The 18,645-nt window shown below is 36.7% G+C and overlaps 2 protein-coding genes and 1 long non-coding RNA gene across 4 annotated transcripts in view; 2 read left to right on the plus strand and 1 right to left on the minus strand.

Annotated features, from left to right (window-relative positions):
• Window positions 1-9,892, plus strand: part of LOC134647341 (uncharacterized) — a 103,948-nt gene extending 94,056 nt beyond the window's left edge. Inside the window, exon 2 of the mRNA XM_063501675.1 lies at window positions 7,985-9,892. Within this exon, the coding sequence (XP_063357745.1) occupies window positions 8,557-9,522 (966 nt within the window). The 5' untranslated portion in view covers window positions 7,985-8,556 and the 3' untranslated portion in view covers window positions 9,523-9,892. The remainder of the gene's footprint in view (window positions 1-7,984) is intronic.
• Window positions 1-18,645, plus strand: part of LOC134647345 (syndecan) — a 518,229-nt gene that overhangs the window by 460,146 nt on the left and 39,438 nt on the right. The window lies entirely within an intron of this gene.
• Window positions 6,550-6,786, minus strand: LOC134647665 (uncharacterized). Its single transcript, XR_010096846.1, has 2 exons — window positions 6,738-6,786; window positions 6,550-6,703 (listed from the first exon to the last, which is right to left on the minus strand). It is a non-coding gene; the product is annotated as an uncharacterized LOC134647665 (long non-coding RNA).

Consider the following 18,645-nt stretch of genomic DNA (forward strand, 5'->3'; position numbering starts at 1 on the left):
TCCCGGAAATATTAAAAATATTCCCAGAAATGGCCTACCACTAGGGCCTCCATCTTGCCTTTCCTGCCACTTAATTGTGAAACCTCACTGGTTCGCAGGTGTCTATAATTTGTACTTGTAATTACTCGGAGTACAACTTGTGAGACGAGGCGGGTTTTGAGTGTGCTGTGTTTCTAGTCTAATAATCAGGGATGTTGCGGATGCCGATTTTTTGACATCCGCGGATGCGGATGCGGATTTTTAAAGGCTTACATCCGCGGATGCGGATGTCAGGATAGGTACATAAAAAAACGTCAAATATTACATTTTAGTCATTTTTATTTCCAAAAACCGGCCAAGTGCGAGTCGGACTCGCGTTCCAAGGGTTCCGTACATTAAGTCCCACTCACGCTTAACTGCTAATTTGTAATAGGTATTTTTGGCTAGCACTTACGCCGATGCTAAGACGTTCCTATACCGACCTGTTCCACATCCGCATCCGCATTAAATCCGCATCGATTTTATGCGGATGCGGATGCAGATGCGGATGTTGAAAACAATGCGGAAGTTCCGCGGTTGCGGATGCGGATGCGGATATTCGCAACATCCCTGCTAATAATATTAATAAGTCTAAACAATGTTCAATATTTGGAATTTAAACTGTTGTGAGCCATACTAACATTGAATAATTTTACGGTTTAGACTCACATGTCGCGCGAGTGACTTAAAACAAGTGAGTCTAAACCGTAAAATTATTCAATGTTCAATATTTGGTTTAGTATGTTGAAGTAAGATCGGATTTTATGTTATGTGGTGGGTTCAGACTGTTCAGAGTACAATTAACTTGTAGATGTCATACTTGCGTTTCAGAAGAGTTGAAGAGCTGCGTACAAGTATACACTACTAAATACGCATTTCGACGATGAATATACTTAGGGCCGATTGCAGCATCGTCTCTCAAAGTACCTAAACAAAAAAAAAATGATTATCTATGGTACATATTATTACATATTAGTAGCATATATGTTCCATATCTATCTATCTAATCTAATACCTTTAAACGAGCAATTCTTGTTTATTTATGTATATCTATCTAATCTATCTATCTATCTATCTAATACCTTTAAACAAGCAATTCTTGTTTATTTATTTATATGTATATTTATTTATATATATATTTCGTGGATCTCGGAAACGGCTCTAACGATTTCGATGAAATTTGGTATATGGAGGTATTTGAGGACGATAAATCGATCAAGCTAGGTTTTATTTTTATTGTACATAACTAACATTTTATGAGCCACGAGCTTAAAATAAACGTTATTTTAATTATTATAATTTTTCTGGAAAAACGCGGATTTTTAAGTTTTTATATGTTCTCCGAGCAAAGCTCGGTCTCCCAGATATTTTGAATTTAGATTGACTTCACTCTGACTAATTATACAGAAATCGAGGTTAATCCTATACGAAACTTAAATAAAAACCACACACTTCCATTATTAAATTCCCCCTACTAATGGCATCACAAATGTCAAATTAACCATGTGTCTCATTCAGTGGCTAACACGGTTTAGTTCCGTTAATGAGTTACGATTGCGTCGCGTGTAAATTAGGAGATAATTCACATACGGAAGCTTCAGGTGTTGGTATTATTATATTATATCTACTACTGTAACCGGAAGTACCAATCATTGATTCAGCAATAAATCATTCATTCAGTGCGTGACGGTGGCGCTGCCTATCGGGTATTGGGAATCCAAACGAAAGTTCCTTTTCACCCGCCATGACCATGTTTCTCCCATCACGCACTTCGCAATAGTATCATTCGCACATATATCGCACATATACACACATTCGCTGCGGCAATTAGTGGAACTAACCATACTTTGCATGGGGTCTATCGATATCCAATACTGCGTTCTATTTTTGATAATTTTGATATTTTTATTCAGTGTTAATAGGTTTTGTTAAAGTAAACCTATCGACTGGATAGTGGATTTGTATTACATTCTGTCAGGCAGAATAAGGACCAGAGCACGATAATTGGTTCTATTGGAGGAGAAAATTCAATTTTAGCGTGACGGTGTCAGCCTGGATTTTACACTACTGTAGTGTTAAATCCATTAGCGTGATTCTAGGATAAAGCACGTAAATGAGAACTAAAAACTGATAATTAATTATGTTGATGAGTTTTATTTCATGAGCTACAAGACCGCTGGTGGCCTAGCGGTTAGAGCGTGCGACTTTTAATCCGAAGGTCGCGGATTCAAACTCCGGCTCGTACCAATGAGTTTTTCGGAACTTACTTATGTACGAAATATAATTTAATATTTATCTACCAGTTGCTTTTCGGTGAAGGAAAACATCGTGAGGAAACCGGACTAATCCCGATAAGGCTTAGTACTCTCTGGGTTGGAAGGTCAGATGGCAGTCGCTTTCGTTAAAACTAGTGCCAACGCCAATTCTTGGTATTAGTTGTCAGGCGGACCCCAGGCTCCCACGAGCCGGCGCCGGGATAACGCGAGGAAGAAGAGAAAGATAACTTTTACTACGTATTGTACCTATTGTATCATGTTATTTTAACGTTGGACAGTCAAGGCGTCCAGCCAGCATCAGGATATTGTTATTACCACAGACAAGACATCCTATAGACTGAGCATAGTAACGCTACCCCCTCTGCCACTTATACGGTAGTTTTACTCCAACTTCGAGTCAATCCCGTGCCGTGATTGGTCCGTGTCTTTGAACTGACCAATCACGGCACGGGATTCGCTCACCTCGTCCCCCCGAACCCACGTATTTTTGGCAGCATCGGTTTCATGAAATAATTGCTCTAAACTCCGTCTAGAGGATTCCTAGTCTATGGTTATTACTCTCTCGCACTCGTCGAAGCAAGGATATATGCTACCCTCTTACGTACGTCTGATGGCATGGAAGCCATCAAAACTCCACTCCCTAAATGCTCTCTTTACACAACAATAATCGATAAAGACAACAATGACATGCCCTCAGAACACTCAAAACGAATGTAACTATTCAATTCAATAAATTTTTCCCCACCCTAAAACAAAAGCAAACCGTCGTACAAGTGTACCTCGAACGGCTGCTAAAGACGCCCCGAATCCCCATTCGCTCCGACTATTGCCATAACAACCCATCCGACAAAGTGACCTGTAGGTCGATTCTGATTTCAATATTTGATATGGTTTTCATTTAATTTTGTTACGACCTTGAGTTGTATCAGGAAATAAGTGCAAGTGAATTGCATTATGAGATGATTTCTGGGGGCTTAGCCAAGATGACAATCGTTGATAAGAAACGCCAATCAAAACTTAAATAATGTATGGAATAGTCACGTGACTTTTCGTAGCATCTGTCATCACGGTACATTTTTTTTTCGTATGGCGTTTGTCGATGAACGATGGTCATCTTGGCTAGGCGTGATTGCGTTTCGTTAGGGTGAGCCCCTAACACTGATTGGTGCTCACAAGCAAGATGAGATGAAAATGAGATGAATTATTAAATAAATAAATATTAATATTATAGGACATTCTTACACAGAATAACGAAGTCCCACAGAAAGCTCAGGCGCAGGCTTGTGATGTGGGTACTCAGACAACGATATATATGTCGCAGTACGATAGATAAAGCCGTTATATAGTTATAACCCTAGGGATATAATTATATGTCGTAACATAGTTATACGAAAGCGATTCATTACTATCTTACTAGGAATAAAACTATAATACGTCTTTAGTTTAGTGATATAGTTATATTACTGGATTAAGTTTAGTGAAATAATTGTAGGTATAGGAGTGCGGTGGTGCGGCGGAGGTATAGTTATATCCCTAGGGATATAGTTATATGCCGTATAATACGTATTATAATCATATTCCTAGTAAGATAGTAATATCTTACTAGGAATATGTTTATAATACGGTATTTGACTAAACTAAAGTGGTTAAATTTGCCAGGGAATCAAAGAAAACAGTAGGTAAGTATATTCGTTTTTATTTTTATTACAAAATTATCTTTGTTGGTTGCGGGGAAGCCCCCGCCGCTGACTCCGCCGCACCCCCGCACTAACTATACCTCCGCCGCACCGCCGCACTCCTACCTACAATTATTTCACTAAACTTAATCCAGTAATATAACTATATCACTAAACTAAAGAAGTATTATAGTCATATTCCTAGTAAGATAGTAATGAATCGCTTTCGTATAACTATGTTACGACATATAATTATATCCCTAGGGTTATAACTATATAACGGCTTTATCTATTGTACTGCAACATATATAATATACAAATACATAGAGAACACCCAAGACTCAGGAACAAATATCTGTGCTCATCACACAAATAAATGCCCTTACCGGGATTCGAACCCAGGACCGCGGCTTCACGTGCAGGGTCACTACCCACTAGGCCAGACCAGTCGTCAAAAAAACCTCTTACTTTTCTTCTTGCACCATTTTTATTACATCTCTGTGTGTGTGTAGCCCTATGGTTGACTGGTAGAGAATGCCTTTAGGCATTAAGTCCGCAATTTGTAATTTTTTTTTCAAAGCCATATCAATTTATTCAATCTAAATCGGCCTCCTGAACTTCTTAAGAGCTTCCGACCCTTTCAGGCCATGTGGTCTGTCCTGAAACTATTATTTTATTCAAATCCAGCCTATTGTTGCGTCCTTTCAAAGGATTGAATAGGTACAGAAATCGTTTCGGCGTTCTTTGGTGAATTGCTTCTATTAGCTTATATTTCGATATTCCAATTTTTTTGTCTTACTTTTGGGCAAAATCTATATTTTTATCTTGCTATAATTCACGTATGTAGATACAATACAATATTCCATATTGCTCACACAATATTCCAATACACATAAACATAACAAAAATAAACTAAACAATAATATTGTGAGACCAAACGTCTTGTTGCTAAAAGCGATCTATTTTAGACAACCTTTAGGTAGTTGTTTGGGCGGATAGCTACATCATTCTATTACGTTATTTAATGACGTTAACACTATAAATAATTCAATTTTTATAGGTTTTTTATAGGTTGTTAGGTAACTTATTGCATAGAAAGTTTAATGCCCAGTTAGTACGTTATTCGTCATGTGTACGTCTGTACGTAGGGTTTGCAATCCGGATCTGGATCCGGATCCGCGGATCTTCCCATAAATTTCGAATCCGTCGTGCAAACCCTAACTGTACGTAAACACCTCAGGGTCCGTGAGGACTTCTTAATAAGTCCAACGATATTTGAACGCTGCGGACACCTTTAAAACAGACTATTGTTAGGGGTTGAATTCAGAGATCCGTTTCAAAACATTTGTATCAAAAACGTCTGGCACAAAATAAACTGACAGGCTCAAAATTTACATCAGAGTCTTCTATAGTGCCAGTGTTGCGGCATAAATCCGTTTTCTATTTTTAAAATGCAAATAGGAAAAAGGTTTGCAGACAGTGTCGGGGCCGTCGGGGGAGCGACCCGCGTCATGATATGGTCTTCACACCTCTATCAGACCCTGTTGAGATTTCTGGAGCACTGCTTTGTAATTCTAATAAAATATTTTTACTTTTTTTTTTTAAAGATATTATGTTACTTGTACTATGTGATTTTGTTCACATCATTATGTAGATACTTACCCTGTACTGTCGCCCGCGGTATTTTCGGGCCGATTAGGGTTTACACGACGGATCCGAAATGTATGGGAAGATCCGCGGATCCGGATCCAGATCCGGATAATTTCATACATGCCGGATCCGGATTGCAATTTCAGAATAATTGAGATAAAATGTAAAAACCCGCGCAATAAACATTTTTTCCGTCGCAAGTTTTTGTCCCCTAATTTCCTGGTTTGACACTCCCTATAATAACCGCTGTCTTTTAGAAATCGGTAGAAAATATATGATCAACCTTGTCCTTGGTAATAAAACAAATTACTTTTTCTCCAATATGCTCGGAAATGTTCACCTTATTGTAGCAAAAATAGTACGGGAAGTTCTTCGTTATTGTAAAACTCTATTAAAAAAAATCAAACTATCGCTGTCCTGTTCTAGCGGACGGGAATGAAAAAAACACTACAGTAATAACTTATTACTGTAGTGTTTTTTACTTTTTAAAAATAAAAAACTCAAACAGCCAATTATTATAGCCGCGAGCCGCGTCTACACGACCCGATCAGCTATCATTTCAAGCTATAGAGCTATAGGATAGAGTGAGATAGTAAGATAAACCACCTTACTTGTCTCGTTCTTACAAGACCGTTGTGCTCGTGTATGATCGTGCGAATACTGCTTAATAAAATCAAAGATTATTTTGATATTTTTTTAAGGATCTCATCCGTGTTCATAAAGCTTATATAGTTTGTCAAAGGACTTTCTCATTTCAAACATAGAGAGAATCATACTATCTTTGTCTTACACTAGTACTAGCACCCAAAAGTAAAGGATGGGTATAGTTCTTACTGACTGACAAATTGGTTTGACCAACTATATTGCACAATATATTGAATGGTACTGACTGGCAGAATAAGTTTGTACCCTTAACTTTTAAAAATTAATTAAAGAGGGAAATTGTTTTTGACATTTTTGATGTGAAGGTTCGATTTGAGTGATGCTTGATGCTTAAATTATTATTATTTTACCTTATTTCCTCGCATGTTTGGAAAAAAGCACTATATATGCCTCGGCAGGAATAGCAATTCGTGGATTCGTCTTCTTTGTCGGACTCCGCTTCGCGTCGTCCGACAAAATCGAAACTCATCCACGAATTGCCCTTTCCCGGCCTCTGCAATAATCATAGATGGTAGTATTTCTATAGATGTGGCCTACCGCGTGCCCCCGTAAGGGATAGACATAGATGACGTCACAAACCCGGGGATACCATATAGGTAAAAATTACCCCAATATTATCAAATATTGGGGTAATTTTAATCACGTTCGCGAGTTGTTCGCCTACGTAAGACGCAGCGATAAATAAAATATCAATAGGCCAATTTTTTTTTTATTTATTTAGAAAACAAACAGCCTTTTACAAATAAGTCTTACAAATGTTACGTAATAAACTGCTCGATTCGTGTTGCATCGGTTCAAGGTTAAACAGGGCCTGGATATGATTATTAATTAAAAGGCGCGGGTTATCATACCGCTCAGAAACTAACTGCCACGCTTTATGATAGTTATCACTGCTAAAATCAAGACTTTGAATCACAAGCAGCGGCGTAGCTACCTAGGGGCTAGGCGGGGCAGTGCCCCGGGGCCCTCAAGCTCAGGGGGCCCTCGAATCATTACCAGAAATCTCGATCGAACTGAACTTTTGGAAATTTCTCCCATTTTCAGAATAAATATGACAGGTTGCAACCCCACTTTAATCATGGCAACTCAGTTGAGAGAAATTCAAAAGTTATGCCTAGGGAATTCCCCTAAATTCTTTCTGTAGGTTGGCAGTGTTGTCAATTTGACGGATAGTGATATGTGCGTTTTATTATCCATCGATGTGCGTTTTATTGTGAATTCGAGTTAAGGCCATAACACACTATCGCACCGCACCAAGGTCATTGTGCGACGCACCGATAAGAGCGAGAAAGAGATATCGCTTTCTCGCTCTTACTTATGGGTGCGTCGCACAATGACCTTGGTGCGGTGCGATAGTCTGTTACCACTATTAAGATTTTTTTTTCGAGAACGGTTAAAAAATTAATTCTGTATCAGGAGTAACCCCGGCTACACACGTAACGATAAATGGTAGCTTTAAAACTGTGCAGTCCTAACTGCGCAGTTTTATCAGCCGTGTGTATGACAAATCGTTGTCGATTATCGTAACGATTTGTCATACACACGGCAGATAAAACTGCGCAGTTCGGACTGCACAGTTTTATCGCTACGATTTATCGTTACGTATGTAGCCGGCATTAGTAAGCTAATGTCAATAAACTTTTTTGTACTGGTCAATATAGTGGTTCAATTTTATTTGATTTTACCACTCATATCTTGGAGGATATAAACGGAGACGCCATGTCTAAAATTTTCGGTACAAAATAGTCTGCCGTTTTTTGCGGGGGAGGGGCACATCAAATGTATAGGTACTACGTCATGTCAGATAAAAGTCAGTCCATACATATGGTTGACATGAGGTTGACCATTGGCCGCCTATTTTCGACAGAGGGGTACGCCTGTTAATGGCGGCTCCATTGTTAATTACTCCGAGACTCATATTGATGTCCGTTAAGTCAATAAATCGTGTCAAATCTATAGATTTCGGCTACAGCTCATTGTATTATTGTATAACGCGAAATATCGTGAAAAAATGTAAGTCAGTCAGTGGCTGCAGTTGGTACATTGATTCAGGTCCGCGGGCAGGAGATCGTTCATGGTCTTCACCGTTAAATGTGGTAACACTAACGGTGATAAATTTTTTTTCCGGGGATTCCCCAACGACACTTGTAGCGTATGATTGTGTTTCTCTTTCCTTTTATTTTACTTTTAACGTCGTCAGTGAACAGTGAGTACCTACCTACTCGAGCACAATCTAACATTGTATTGTTTAATTAAATTAGAAAACTAAAATTATGGATAAAAATAAGAAACCCAGTGGTGCATTTAAACGCAAACAACGCCAAGAAAGAGAAGATAGTAAACAAAAATTGCCCAAAATTGACAAGTTTTTTAGTCAGCCTTCTGCAAGTACATCTGGCCAAAATATTTCTATTGATAGTGACTCAAATAATGTGGTAACTGCAGTGTTGGTTGAGAAGCCTACTGAAGAAAATTCGACAATTATTGCAGTTGGAGATACCTCCGCCGCCGATCATGTGAACGTGGATGATGTTTGCATGACACACATAAGAGCGGAGGGTTTGGAGGAACCACAGACCTCTACATTTTTCGAAAATGTGTACGACAAATCTTCTTATGACTTGGGAAACTTCACGAACAAAATATTAAGTGATAACGAAAAACGTCAAATTATTGATATGGGGCCTTTACAGCCTTCAGGACCTTTTCCAACAGACATCAACCAGAACAATAGGTGTTTTTCAAAATCGTACTACGTTTCATGTTCTAAATATGGGCCAGTTAATCGTTTTTGGTTGTGTTATTCCAAAATACTAGACGCTGCCTATTGTCAACCCTGCTGGTTATTTGCTTCACAAAGGAATAATGTTTGGTGTACGGGAATTCGAGATTGGAAGCATTTATCAGAAAGAATTAAACAACACAGTTGTTCGAGTGGCCATTCAGAAGCATGTGCTGTGTATGAATTTTGGAAAAAAAATGATACTAATACTATCGACAAGGAACTTGAAAATGAAATTCGCAAAGAAGCATCATTTTGGAGAATGGTTCTTCAAAGGTTATTCGATATCATACTTACCCTAGCAAAGGGTTCTTTGGCTTTGAGAGGACATCAAGAAGACTTAAGTCAGGAAGGATACCACGGAAATTTTCTATCCGTTGTAGAGCTTGTCGCCCGATATGATCACATTTTGCGGCAAGTATTGGATATGCCCAAAGGTAATAATAATTATTTCTAAGTTTTTTTATCGTTTTATTTTGTTTATAATAATTAACTGTTTATCAGGACTTTTTTGAAATTGTGTTTTTTTATGTTTTTAGGATCTACAAGATATCTGAGTGCAACAATTCAAAATGAAATGATTGAGACCTTGGGGACCAAACTCGAAACCCATCTACTAGAACAAATTAGAGCGTCACCGTTTTTTGCCATCATAATGGATACGACACAGGACGTATCGAAGGTAGATCAGCTAAGCATTGTTGTGAGGTATGCAGTAATAACCAGATCGGAAAATGGACAGCCAATTGATATAGAAGTAAAAGAAGTGTTTCTAGGCTTTTATGCAGCCATCAAACATGGCGCAGTAGATTTAGTCAACCAAGTGACAACATTATTTATCGACAAAAATATTGATTTAAAAAAATGTGTGGGGCAAGGCTATGATGGAGCCAGTGTGATGAGTGGTGTGTATAATGGTGTACAAAAACATATTAAGGATATCCAGCCTAACGCAGAGTACGTACATTGTGCCACTCATAATTTAAATTTGGTGATAAATGATGCCGTTAGAAGTTGTGTGGGAATACAGATTTTTTTCGCAACGTTGCAAGATTTGTATAACTTTTTCGGAAACAGCATCAAACGTTGGGATCTACTGTCAAAATTCACTGGTGAATCGGACACCACTCTAAAAAAACTAAATCCGACTAGATGGTCCAGTAGGGTCAATACGATATCTGCAATAAAACTTCGTTATTTTGATATTATCAAAGCATTATCAGAAATAGTTCTAAAGAGCCCTAATAAAGATGAGCGTAGTGAAGCAGAGAGTATTAAAACAAAAATGCTAAATTTCGAGTTCGTGTTGCTTTGCGAATTCATGCACAGTGTATTGAACGACATCAATTATGCATCCAAAACTTTACAAAAATGCGACATTAATTTGGGCGAGGCGAGTAAAGTTTTAGCAGAGACCAAAGCAAAGTTGCAAATTTATAGAAATGATTTCGAATTATTCAAGTGCAAAGCCAGTGAAACTGCAAGAAAATATGGTATTGATACCCATTTTCAAGAAAAAAGGCAAAGAAAAGTTAAAAAACATTTTGATGAATTAGCTGCTGATCACCGATTTCCAAACCGAGAAAAAATATTTGAAATTGAGATTTTCAATAATGTACTAGACACAGTAATATCTCAATTAGATACACGTTTTATTGGTATGAGTGCAGTCTGTCATATATTCGATTTTCTAACACCAACTATTTTATTACATGTTGATGAAGCAACTTTATTACAAAAGTGTGACGAATTCCAAAGAAAATATTCAGATATAATAGGCCCTAGTTTTTCACTTCAATTTATTAATATTTACCACCTAGTTTTACCTCAACTAACTCAAGCATGGACTGTTCACCAATTATGTAAGGAAATAATGAGCAAATATGGAGTGCTAGAATGCGACCTAACAGAAGTATTTACAGCAATGTTATTATTCTTTACAATTCCTGTCACTTCTGCAGCAGCTGAAAGGTCATTTAGCAAATTAAAAATAATAAAAAATTATTTAAGAAATAATATGGGCCAAACTCGACTCCGACATTTATCGCTAATAGCAATTGAAAACAAAACCGCATCAAGCCTGGATTTAAACGAAGTCATTGATACTTTTGCGAAAACTAAAGCTAGGAAAAAATTGTAAATATAATTGTTATTTAGTCAGTTGTTAGGCCCGACCATTATATAATAAACCCTTGAATCTTCTCTATTTCGTTTTATTAGCCAAACCAAACCTACACCCAGTATTAATTGTAATTTATGTTGTTACTGTTTAATACTATTATTACCTGCCCTGCAGTGCACAAAAAAGAAAGCTCTTTTTTGTGCACTGCAGGGCAGGGCAGGGCAAGGCAGGGCAAGTAGCTTAGCATTTTTGAAGTATTTGTATATTTCATATTTTTATTTGATAAAACTTAATCAGTTTACATAGCAGTGGGGCCCCATTTTTTTATTTGCCCCAGGGCCCTTGGCTACCTAGCTACGCTACTGATCACAAGGGCGGCACTACTTTTCAAAGATGCACGAAGATAGTGAAATTTGCTTATGTCATTAATAGCGGGATTATTATGAATAAGGGAAATATACGTATCTCTAAAGCCGAGCCAATGCTGATAGTTCCCGTCGAAGTGAGGCAGGTCAATCTTGGGCAGACGAACGAAGTCCTGCCGACCGGCGCCGCACGACGTGGAAGCCGTCGTGGACCCGGGCCCGGGCCGACCGCCGCTCGACTGCACTGGAGGACTCAAAAGAAGTCGAGCAGTCGAAACCAACACAAAGAACTGGCTTTCAAACTGCTCCCGCTCCGCATATGCTTCGTCGGGTTTCTCAGTTAACGCTTCGATCTCCATCTGTAAAGCGTCAAACTCCGGGTATACCGATTCTATTTTATCTAAGCGACACTGCAACTCCGTTATTTGTAAATCACTTAATTGTTCACATGTTTTAGCCACATTAATGTAAGTATTAAACAAAGTTAATTTAGCCTTCAAACTGCCACGTTTCCTAACTAACTCCTTTAACGTGTCAGCCATTTTAATTTACAAGTGAATTTAAAAATGCAATTACCTATGTGCAAGAGAAGTGTGAACACTAACGAGTTAAAATGCAACTGACGAGAACAAAGAAGTGGAGTAGATAAGCAGCTGCGCGCGGCATGTGATGATTTAGCAAAAAAATTATGTTACTGAGGCGATGATAATAAGCTATGGAGACGGCTTTTTAATATGTAATAAGATTTTAACTACGAAGTTATATGAAGCTAAGCTATTTTATCGAGATGAATTATGATTTTAAACGTATTTTGCAATTGATGTGTATGAAAAATGAATTATTTGTGCCGGATACCAAACCAAAAAGCCAAATGAATGAAATGAATGAATGGAAGGACCAAATGTAGCCGCCGTGCAGGTCAGGAGCTCGACGACTCAAATAAAAAGCTTCAATTCTTATAGTGAACTGATATAATTTTCCAAGTACTGGTTTACAAGGGTTCTTGCCAAAACGGTTAAATGTAGAAGTGGTGGATATTGTATGAAGGCTGATGAGAGAGTGATTTGCATAATTTCAATAGTACAAAAGGTGGTTTAAATTAAGGTGCCTCTAATTGGCCGCGATACAAAGTATGTGGAGCGCTCCTATTGGTGCTTAAGAAAAAGCTGCCGAATACTAGCCGAGCCCGACGGCCGCGTTTAGCTACTGCATTAGGAATATAGGTATTGAGATTTTATACAAATAAAAGTTGCGTTCGCAACATTACTTGAAACAATTTTTCCGAAATTTGTTCTTGAAAACGGACAAATTATGAACAAAAATGTCTATATCATTAAGCGATTCATTATACATATTACAAGTACACCTAAAGAAAGAATTTTTAGCATACTGTGTGCCACAGGAAGAAATAGAAAAGATAGGTTTTCGTAATATGCTTTGAGCATATCCGGCAGTTTTGCGTCGGTGCCCAGTTTCTCCTTCCGGTTGCTAAAATCCATTTAGCACGCGTGCCTGCATCTTGTGGAAATCTGGAGGTAATAAACGAAATATTCATTTTGTAATCTGTCACTCTCTTATTGCAAAATTAAGAATTAGTGCCTGCAGCATATCATAGAATTAGATTCTCTGAGTCGTGGCAAAACCCCCTATAACGTTAATATAATTTATTCTAATTTAAAATAAAATTTAACACTGTTCAATTTTATTGTTCGTATATGTCCAGTTCTACAGCAAAACTATTTATAAAAATGTTATTAAAATACAAAATACCCGAATTTTGGGGTAATTGTATGCATCACGGGCTGGTATCCCTCGAATAATAGCAATGCGACTAAATTGAATACACGTTATTAAAAGGGTGACGGCTTACTGTCAATATGCGTACTTAATTTGGTCGGTTAATTTATCAGGAAATATTTATAGGTTAAGGCTTTTTACCCGAGTTATTATTTACTGCAAATGCTTTTTCTACTCAGATTTTAATTTATATAGCTTGTAGGATGCTGTTACTAAGCATGATAATGTGACCGAAGTATAAAATACTGTATTTACCTGTGAAATGTTACGTTGTCCTGTTTTTGCCGGCAGTCACTTGTACAGCGCAAAACTGAGCACTTCACCATATTTGTTGAATTGTTAAGTACTACTACATGCACACGAAACACTGATTTCAATATTCTTCCTGATAATCTTTGCACTGTTCATATGTTTCACACCAATTTGACGTTTACGCATTGTTTGTATCCCACCATAAACTACGGTGGGGAATAAAAAAATATGAGACTGTGACAAAGACAAACAATAATAGCGCTTTCTCTGCTACTCCTAGTGAAAGATACATGAGACTATCCCGTTCTGTCAGTTATCCCCACTACTCATGCCATCCCCTCGGCAATAATGTACTAAAAAATGGCGCGGATGCCACATCTATGAGGACGAGAGATTAATGCCTGTTCATTTTAGCCTCGAGTTTCCATGATACCTAAATACCCGATTTAATACCTAAATAAGAAAACCGTCTTAAAAGGCGGCCATTAGCAAAAAACACTGCAATTTATCAACAAAGACACCTACAGAATGTCGTCTCGGTTTCCTTGGGGAAAAACACACGGTGCGGTAAAAAGGACAACGCACCGCGGCGGAGCGCGCTTCAATCCTTGTGTGAAAGTGTAAAACGACTACCACGGTCCAGTTTAGATTACAATGCCCCGACTCCCGGCTTACCATCACGAATTGATTAACTTTAATCACACTGATGGCGGTTTAACAGATTGACGCCGGCTTTTTTTTAAGTACAAGGGCCATTTTATTTTAAGTTGTCACACTTTTTATTTAATTTGTGAATTTCTAATGTTATTTCTACTCAGAATCACGAGCTCTTTCTATCCTAATAGGAGAAAAAAAAAGAGTCCCTAGATTTTTTTCCATTCTGTTACCATATTTCATAGCCTTTGTATGGCGGTCACGGAATGGAAAGATCGAAAAAAAATTGGAAATTTTGGGACACTTTTTTTTCCTATTAGGATAAGAAAGAGCTCATGATTCTAAGTAGAAATAACATAAAAAATCCCAATTTTGAAAAAAAAAGTGTAGGGGACAACTTTGATTTTGGGGAGATTTTTGCATGCTAGTACAACCTGTATAGTACAAATAGCAGAATAAGCAACCAATTGTCACTTACCACCTAAGACACTATTGTACCTACTTATTCTTTGCAAATAAATACTTACTTACTTACTTAAATAAAATGGCCCAAATCGCGATGATCTCTCCGAGCTACGGTTATCATAACATTGTTGTACTGTGTTACTATTACTCAATATGAAATAAGTAAGAAGTAAAAGCTCCCTTGATTTTAAACATAGTAACATTTTAAACATAAATTTACAACTTCGAATCACGCGAATGCGCGGCGCAGTGCACGATATCGCTCCTTGTGTGTTTCCCCTTAAACTCGAGACCCATTATTATTCCGCTGTGCCCACCGCAGGGAGTTTTTGGTAATCCTTAGCGATTTTTTAAACTTCTAAAGTGTTACTGTTTATCCCCGGGGATACTTTTTTTGTTCTTATTGCCTTTTAAGTTATTACTGGAGTTAGATGTAGATAATGCCAGTGGAACATCGTCGCGATTGGGTATGAATTACAGCATGCTGAGTATTAATGTGTTATGTGCAGGAAATGTCGACAGCAACACTCTTAACTATCCATCAGTGGACCTTATGCCTTTTGTAATAAGGTTTACGAACAGTTAGTTAACAGTGCGGGCTATGGTACCTACCTATCACGTCTTGATAAAAACATTTTTTTCCTGCAGTAATAAAATATTAATCGTTTATTTCTGGTAACACTTAAATTAATTATAATTAGCTCACCGTAGAGAATGATATGTTTTGAAACTCTAAAATCTTAACTTGAATTTATTTCGTCCGGCGACGAGGAAATTATCTTGATAAAATGAAGTAGGTACCTAACGAAATTGAATACCTACTTGACGTAAAATAATACGGAGCTACAAATTTCTCCAAAATGCTTCTGAACTAATAGATTGACGGTTTAAAATTAGCTTTATCTGCTCAAACTACCTCTCTGTCAAATTAATATAAAACAAATGAAATGAATAAATATTGGGTTACATCTTTACACAGAATAGTTTGTGAGATATTGGCAAAAAACTAAATACCTTTATTCTTTAATTTTTAATTGCATATTAAAAGTTATAATGTTGCATATTTTTATGCGCTAATAAATGCTTCAAATACATTTTACTAGATATCATTTCGAATTTTTATTTTTTGTATCTCTATTTTTCACCATTATATATTGTATAAAATGTATATGACGGCGGGTTTCGAGGATGGTGAGATAGTCCGGTAACGGATATACTTAAATATACTTAATTATTATTATAATAATTCTAGTTCGTTGTATGTAAGCGATTGCAATGAACTGTAATCCCCGTAAATATTAGAGAGTAGTAAAGTATGGGAGGCTCGTAAATGAAGGCCCGGCTAAGACGATAAGTACCCCGTCTGTCGTGTCGTGCTAGCTGATTTAATACACTCGGTACACATTTGTATTGCTCTTCTTTTATGACGGCGTTCCGAGGATGGTGGGATGGTCCGGTAGAGGATATAATTATATATACGTAAGTATATATAAAGAAAAACTTTAAATAATGTCGAATGGTTTTATGATAAGCGATGGATAAGAAAATGTCCGGAGTAAAACGATGATACACTAATATTCTATGATATACCAATTTATTATTTTTGTTTTTATTCAAAAATACAAGTATCTAGTACATACTGGTATTGTACTAGTTATGTACCATCATTTTCCAGTATTTGGCAAAGAATTTAAAAGTGGCCTTTTTCATAAAAAGTAAAAAGCAGGTGTAAGTACTTTGTGAGAACTTCATAGAATTAGAATGACCATACAAATAAAGAGAAAATATCTGTCTATAGTATCTTACTTATTGATAATTATTGGTATACGAAACGTATATTTTACATTTAAGATCTTTATTTCTCACTATAAAAATTCCAGGAATTATTTTAATGTTTTAAGCGACAGGTTTTGATACTTGTTTCTAATTACAGTTCCAGATTTATATCATAAAAAAACACTGAATATGAATATTGTTTGGAATAGAACTGTTTATGAAACCGCTCGTCCGTAACGATTATTCATACCGTTAAATATTAATGTTTCAAAACGTACGTTTACGAAAACAGCCATATCTGGCCGGCCAGCCGTCCTGTAAAAACATTTTAAATGGTAATCACTCGAAACAAAACAGGGTTTTGCATACACACGATACATCGTGATAGTCAAATATTACGGTATACATGAAAGGATACGGTACGCTACCTAATGCCCAATAGATACCCTGTCACCTCACCTTTTTTATGTATTTGATCATGCAATCTGTTCTAAAATCGTCGTTACTCTGCCACTGATTCGTACTAAACGCTAAAGTGTCATTCAATAGAAGTTGCTAACTATGTAAACAAACCGCCATACTAAAATTGACACTGAATGTCAAATTACTAGTAACTTTTGTTTACATAGTTAGCAAGTTCTATTGAATGACACTTTATGCATCCAGTTTTATCATGCGGACGGTTAAGGACTGGAATTCACTTCCTACAAATCTATTCCCAGCCCACTATAACTTGGATCTAAATCGAGAGTGAATAGACATCTTTTAGGTAAGCATGTTCCATCATAGACTGCATCGGCACTTATCATCAGGTGTGATTGTGGTCAAATGCTTACCTTTTTCCAATAAAATAAAATAATAAATAAAAAAACATTCAGCAACATGGTTTTGAATTTATCTTTGGACGTGAAGGGCAAACAGCCCGTAAAAGCACAAATGAGACTGCCAATTCAAAAATAGTAGCATCCTCTATAGAATGATCTAATTAAAAAAATAGTCTAAACAAAAAATGATCTAATTTGGCATCGACGAGCAAAATTTAAACCAAAAATACTCTTCTGTGAGTAATCTATCTATCTAATCTAATAATCTATGTAATATCTATTTATCTATCTAATACCTTTAAACGAGCAATTCTTGCATATTTATTTACTAGTTGTTGCCCGCGACTTCGTACGCGTGGATTTGTATATTGGTGGTTATATATTCTACATTAGCTTAGAACATTATGCAGCAAAAGATCGCAGTAGGACGGTTAATCATTTGTTAATTATTAATATTACAACGCATGATACTTGTCTTTCACAACCTACGAAGCTTCAAGCCCCTAACTGAATAAAATTGTTCTCGTATAATCCCTCTCAACCAGAAGATTTTCATGTCCTCTATTTAATAAAACCTACTACTTAACTACCTATTTACGAAGTTTGAAGTTCCTAGCTTTAAATCAAATTTGAACCCTATACAAACTTTCAACCCCTTTTTAACCATTATAGGGGATGAATTTTTAAAAACGCTGAAATTACTTTTCTTGTATTTTAATAATATGCCCATATACAAAGTTTACAACGATTCAAGTCCCGCACTCAAATGAATGTTTGACCTCCATACAAATCTTCAACCCCTTTTTCACCACCATGGGGATGAATTATCAAAAACTCTGAAATTAGTTTTCTTCTCTTTTGATGAAATACCTTTTCACGAAGTTTCAAGTTTGTTTGCAACTTTACAAACTTTCAACCCCCTTTCGACCCTTTAAGAGATGAATTTTAAAAACGCTGAATTTACTTTTCTCGTATTTTAATAAAATGCCATTTTACAAAGATTCAAGCCCCGCACTCACAAAAATGTTTGATCTCCATACAAACTTTTTACCCTTTTTCACCACTTTAAGAGATGAATTTTCAAAAACGCTGAAATAAGTTTTCTTCTTTTTTAATAAAAGTTCCTAGCTTAAAATAAAATGTGAACCCCATAAAAACTTTCAACCCCTTTTTAACCCTTTTAAGGGATGTACTTTTAAAAACGCTGAAATGACTTTTCTTGTATTCTAATAAATGCCTCTGTACAAAAATTCAAGCCCCGCACTCACAAAAATATCTGATCTCCATACAAACTTTCAACCACTTTTTCACCACCTTCAGATATG

Source organism: Cydia amplana, chromosome 4, assembly GCF_948474715.1.
Source record: "Cydia amplana chromosome 4, ilCydAmpl1.1, whole genome shotgun sequence".
NCBI classification, from domain to species: Eukaryota; Metazoa; Arthropoda; class Insecta; order Lepidoptera; family Tortricidae; genus Cydia; species Cydia amplana.